Source organism: Cryptosporidium hominis, assembly GCF_000006425.1.
Source record: "Cryptosporidium hominis TU502 chromosome 2 CHRO012087, whole genome shotgun sequence".
Taxonomy (NCBI): Eukaryota; Apicomplexa; class Conoidasida; order Eucoccidiorida; family Cryptosporidiidae; genus Cryptosporidium; species Cryptosporidium hominis.
This window is the reverse complement of record NW_667077.1, coordinates 1-6,763: the sequence shown is the minus strand read 5'-3', so window position 1 is coordinate 6,763 and position 6,763 is coordinate 1. Positions and strand designations below refer to the sequence as shown.

General features: G+C 27.0%; 1 protein-coding gene across 1 annotated transcript; it reads right to left on the bottom strand.

Moving 5' to 3' along the window:
• Positions 1-588: 588 nt before the first annotated feature.
• On the bottom strand, positions 589-5,529 carry Chro.20329 (hypothetical protein). The annotated part of the gene is made up of 1 exon (XM_660666.1): positions 589-5,529. One exon carries the CDS (start codon positions 5,527-5,529, stop codon positions 589-591), a length of 4,941 nt encoding a protein of 1,646 aa, XP_665758.1.
• Between the last annotated feature and the right edge of the window lie 1,234 nt (positions 5,530-6,763).

Here is a 6,763-nt window from a genome sequence, read left to right as displayed (position 1 = left end):
CACATATTAGATACACTCAAGTACAAGATAAGAAGTTCATTATAGCAAATATTAACTGGATAGGGTATTCTTACCTTAATAGTGGCAACTTATTCCCATTTTTTTCTTCTAAAAGTCTCCTAATCATATTATCTAACACTTCTACCGTATTAACTGAAGAGCTTCTTGAGAGTTATTATAAAAAAACTCATAGAACCAAACGTGGATTTTATCTCAAGTTTATTTCAAATAAATAATTTTTTTTTTGCTTAATTATATGCAGCCATCCATATTTATTGTAAGTGCATGCATGCAATTTTTTTTCCAATGATTACGTGTATTGCATGCATTTTCTTTCTTGTTAAAAAAAAAAATTCAAGAAAACGATCTATATGTTGGATTTATTAATAAAAAGGTAATCTCTCTAATAATAATATAATTTATCACTAAATAATGATTATTAAAATTTATTGTTTATTATATAATTCAAATCTAATATTAAGATTTAAATGAAAAATAAATCTTGATATTTGACAATAGTCTTTTCATTTTCTCTTTAATATATTTGAAAATAGTAAAGTTGTAAAATTATAAAATATCTAGAATAAATTATGCACTGGTATATAATATCATCATATTTAGGAAGATGATTAATAAGCTTTGTAAAATATGATAATTTGAGAATATTGGTAAAGAATTACTTTTTCTAAAATGTTTCTTGTAAAATCTTCTAAGTCCATGTTTAAGATCAAATGGTCCTCTATCAATAATTTCATAATCAATAATATCCAATCCATTTTCATGTTTGCATTCTTCTGGGTTTAATAAACATTTACAATCATTCGAATTAGGATTATATGTACAATGACAGCCAGGATTGAATGGATTAATATAGCATCCACACAATTTTGAATATGGATTTAAATTACATGGGCATCCAATACTATAAGGACTTGTTGAACATCTTGGTATTATTGGAAGAGTAATATCATTAGTACAAGAAATAATAGTTTTACATTCATTAGTCATAGGATATGTAATATTATATTGATTATTTTGTATATGATTATATATTGATTGATCATTATAACAGAAGCAATCAATTCCCATTGGATTAGTATAACATTTATATTCATTATTATGTATACAATAAATTGGATTATTAATACACATGAATTTTATATTATTAGTAGTTTTTAAACTTGCTTGACAGAATGGATTATGTTCATTATTGATGTTATCAATATTTCTTTTCCATAGAATAATTTTGCCATATTTATTATTAAATTCATTTTCTATTAATGTAATTCTTTCAATATCATTATAAGTTGGATAATCAATTAATATATTTTTTATTATTGATAAATCAAATATTATACCTTTTAATTTACCATTTGGTAAATTACATTTTTCATATCCACTAAACAATTTATTTGAATTTTCTGCATATATCTCATCAATTACAATATCTTGTATATGTATTCCTAATATATTGGAAATATGTTCTTTTAATGCCATTGTAATTTGTTTATAGTTATCTTTTCTTTCTTCACAAAACGAAGATTCTAATAATGCTAATGTAATTGTTTGAATATGATTATGCTTTCCAATATCACTATCAGTATTTTCTTCTTTTTCTCGTCCTTTATTTGTTGGTAATTTTATTGTATTATTATTATTATTATTATTATTGTTAATAGGAATTGAAGTGGAAGTTTTAGGAGTGAAGGATTTTCTAGTAGTGGTAGTCATTGTAGAAGTTGTTGTTGTTATAAGAATGGGTAATTTGAGTAATAATTTATCTTCTTTACTTGCAAAAAGTTGAGAATCATTACCATTACTCATTCCATCAAATTCTATATCATTATTTGGTATAGAGTTCATTTTGAGTGTATTTGATAAATCATCAATATTGGAAGTATATGTTATATTAGTGGAAGTATTTGTTGTTTTTGCTGTAGTAGTGTTTGATTTTGTAGTGGTAGTATTTGGTTTTTTAGTAGTAGTAGTAGATGTTGTAGTTGGCTTTATGGTAGAAGTGGTAGTAGTTGTATTTGGCTTTGTAGTGATGGTGGTGGTAGTAGTAGTTGTTGTACTAGTATTAGTAGTGGTAGTAGTAGTTGGCTTTGTGGTAGTGGTAGTAGTGGTTGTGGTAGTAGTGGTGGTGCTAGTTGTTGTTGTAGTAGTTGTAGTTGTTGTGGTGGTAGTTGTGGTTGTGGTGGTTGTAGTAGTAGTGGTAGTTGTTGTGGTGGTTGTAGTAGTAGTAGTAGTTGTTGTTGTAGTTGTTGGTTTTGTAGTGGTGGTGGTAGTAGTAGTAGAAGTAGTAGTGGCTGTGGTAGTAGTTGACTTTGCAGTGGGAGTAGTAGTGGTATTAATAGTAGTTGTAAAAGCTGTGCTTGTAGAGGTAGAGGTAGAACTTTTATCAACAGCAGTAACAGTACTGGAGATAGTTGATTTATCTTTGTTTCCGTAAGAAGTTACAACCGTAGAGGTAGAGGTTGAATTCAATATAGTTTTAGTAGGATTAGCTGTACTAGTTGTTATAGGCTTTGTTGTAGTATTGAAAAAGGTGGGAGCGTTCCTGGTAGAAGTTGTATATGAGATGCTAGTTGTGTAAACGGTGGTAGTGGTAGTTGGCTTTGTAGTAGTGGTGGTGGTGGTAGTAGTAGTAGTAGTAGTAGTAGTTGGCTTTATGGTAGAAGTGGTAGTAGTTGTATTTGGCTTTGTAGTGGTGGTGGTAGTAGTAGTAGTAGTTGTTGACTTTGTAGTAGTGGCAGTGGTGGAAGTGGTAGTAGTTGTAGCTGGCTTCGTAGTAGTGGTGGTGGTGGTGGTGGTAGTAGTTGTAGTAGTAGTAGTAGTAGTAGTAGTTGCTGTTGTTGTTGGCTTTATGGTGGAAGTGGTAGTAGTTGTAGTTGGTTTTGCAGTGGTGGTAGTAGTAGTAGTAGTAGTAGTAGTGGTAGTAGTAGTTGCTGTTGTAGTTGTGGTTGTTGTTGTATTTGGCTTTGTAGTGGTGGTGGTAGTAGTAGTAGTTGTAGTTGGCTTTGTAGTGGTGGTGGTGGTGGTAGTTGTTGTTGTTGTACTAGTATTAGTAGTGGTAGTAGTAGTTGGATTTGTAGTGGTGGAAGTAGTAGTAGAATTAACGGTAGTAGTAGTAGTTTTAGTTGTCGTAGTGGTAGTAGTTGTAGTGGTAGTTTGTTTTGTAGTGGTTGTAGTAGTTGTTGTCGTAGTAGTGGTAGTAGTAGTTGTTGTTGTAGTTGTGGTTGTTGTTGTGGTTGTCGTAGTAGTAGTAGTGGTGGTAGTAGTAACTAGCTTTGTAGTAGTTGTCGTCGTAGTAGTAGTAGTTGGCTTTGTGGTGGAAGTGGTAGTAGTTGTCTTTGCAGTGGTTGTGGTAGTTATAAAAGCATTGTTCATAATACTTTTATTACTGGAAGTTCTAGAGTTAATCAAAGAATCTGATTTATTTCCGGTATTTCTATTGTTATTACTACCATTAAATATTGAAATATCTGTTGAATTGTTATTATTATTTAACATTTGTTTATTATTTGAATTTTTATCATTTTCATTATATATATCTAAACTTTGTTCATTATTTAGTCCATCAGTGATTTCATATTCAACTTTTTTCTCTCCATGATTACTATTATTCAATAATAAGCCTTTAGATTTAGAATTTGTCTTATTTTCCTCACCTTCTTCATTAACAATAATAAATGGTCCCCTTGTTTCTATTAAAACATCCTCAACATTAGTTAAAAGGTCAACATTATCTGAAATTTTATGATTTTCATCAACTATTGTGGTTGAATTCAAGGAATTGGTTGTAGTAATTGAAGGTGTGGTGGTGTTAGTTTTTGAAATTTTATCTGTACTTGTAGAAGTTCTTGTTTCTTCATCCTTGGCTTTAGGACTACTAGTAATTGTTCTCTTTATGTTAGAATTTTTAGTAGATGTGGTTGTTGAAGTGTAATATTTTGATTGAGTGGAGATAGAACTTATATTGCCATCAGTAGTTTTAATTGGATTTAATGCATTATTAGTAGTTTCCAAATTATCTACACTTAAAATATCACTTATTCTACCACTACTTGGAAGCTCAACCTTTATAGTACTATTACTTGCTAAGATTTTTGAAGATTCTGTTGTTGTTACTGCTATTGTTGTTGTTGTTGTTGTGGAGGTATTCAATATTAATTTGGATGGCTTATTATTATTATTGCTACCAATAAAAGTAGTTATTGTACTGGTACTATTATCAAGCTTTGAAATCTCTAATGTACTATTACTAGATGCTTTAATCGAACTTATTAAGAATTTTGGAGGTGCTTTAGTTGTTAACCTACTTAATAATAATAGAGATTCAGGATTATTTGTAGTAGTTGTTGTATATTGTTTTCGAATATTATTTTGACTTCTATTTAAATTTTTGGAAAATAAATCTGTTAAAATACCATTAAACTTTTCCTTATTATTTATTTCTTCATTTGAATTAGAATTATTATTATCAGCATAATTTAAATCTTCCTTATTGTTTGTATTAAATGAACTTATTTTCATCTCTTGTTCTTTTTCATATCCTTTATCTAATGACCAATTTTCATCAATTTTATTATCTAAACTTTTTACAGTACTATTAATAACACTAACGGTGGAAGTGGCGGAATTAGAGGCTGTAGTAGTAGCCGTTGTAGTAGCAGTAGTAGTAGTATTAGTAGTATTAGTATTAGTAGTAGTAGTAGTAGTATTTGGCTTTGTTGTGGTGATAGTAGTAGTAGTAGTAGTAGTAGTAGTAGTAGTAGTAGTAGTAGTAGTAGTAACAGTTGTTGTTGTTGTTGTAAAAGGCAAGAGAATATGCTTAAATGGTATATTCTCTTTAATATTTTTAACAATTCCACTATTTTTTTCATTACTCTCAATACTAATAAATGGAATGTTATCAACTTTTGATATTGTTAAACTACTAATACTATTACCATTTGAAATATCTTCATCTTTATTAATATCTTCCCTTGTACTAATTGTAGTTGTACTTGTAGATACAATACTCTTCCAATTGGATTTTCCGTTATTATTGTTATTATTATTAATATCATTAATATTATTAGTAACAGTAGAATTACTGAAGTTTCTATTCTTTCCCAATTTGTAATTATTAATAATAAATTCACCTGGATTATTTTTTATTTTTACTGAATTCTTCAAATTACCTAAAACAATTATATACATATAATCAGGAAATGAGTATTCATTATAATATTGTCTAAGCAATTCATCCTTTTGAGGTGTTAATAATTTGTTATTACTGTTACTATTATTATCATCAATAATTAAACCTGCATTTCTAACTTTAATCTCAATCTTTTCACCATTATTCTTTTTCTCCTTACTCATTTTTACTATTTCATCTTTATTTACTGATTTATTATTATTATTATTACTTTTATTACTATTATATGCAGCTTCTAATAATAAATTATCCATATTAAATGAAAATATTACGATTATTATTAATAATAAAAATATTGATATTTTCTTATTTATTATCATCATTTTCAAATTCTTCAATTTAACATAAAAATATATATTTCTTCTTTTACTACTCTATTATTTATCTTAATTTATATCATAAATCTTTAAAGTTAAGCTATTTTATACTATCTTAATTTATGATGAAGATTTTTTCTTAATATATATTTAAATAATTTCTATTCTCATATATTCAACTTTTTAAATTTTTTTTAATATAAATTTTTAATACTTTATTTTAAATGACTACCACTTTATTAAAAATACTAGTACTATTATTACATTTTTAGAGGTAATTTTTTTTATTTATTGTAATAAATATAATTTCATCATATTTTTTTATTTTTGCATGTATTATTTAAATTTACAAACTTTTGCCCACTGACTTTATTTGCATGCATGCATTTCCGTCTCCGAATTTTTTTTGTTCTTATTTAAAAAAAATTGTTATGCATTAATGACTTTGTGGGTTGCGCGGCAAATTTGAATTTATTTTTTTCTATTGCTTGAATTAAGAAAAAAAAAAGAATTTAATTAATAATAAATAATTTATTAATGGTTAAAGTGTGAGAAGTAGTGGAAGTATTACTTTTATTATCTTCGATAATAATAAGAATCTAAATTAAAAATATTGGTTCTTTTTTTTTTCTTCTTTTCTTTCCTATCCCTTTTACTTCCATTCAATTATACTCCCTACCCTTACCAGAAAAGCAAATAAAGAAGTTTAAATGGACGATTTTAGCTTTTCCTTAAATAAATTAAGAAAGGAACAAGAAAAAGAAAGAAAAAAAGTACTTGAAAAAAAACAAAGAGAAAAAAAATTTCAAGAAATCAGCAAATTTAAAATTGATGATTACTTATCTAATATTGAAAGAACCTTTATTAAACAACAAAATAGTATTTCAAATGAAGTGTATTTAGAACATAAAAACCCAAATAATCAAATTTTTCAAGAAGAAAATAAATACTCTTGGATACTTAAGCTAAATTTAAAAGATTATAATAATAATAGTAATAGTAATTCAAAATTTCCAAATAATGGTGAAACTGATCAAGTAATACTCCCAAATAACCTACTTAAAATATTAAGTAGTGATGAATCAATATATCCACTCTATTTTAATATAAAATGTTTAAACCATCATATTTATGAAAAAAATAATCCAATTGAAACTCATTGTGGAGTATTGGACTATTCCGAAGAACCAGGATACATTTCTTTACCGAATAAAGTTCTTAGATGTTTAAATATTAATCC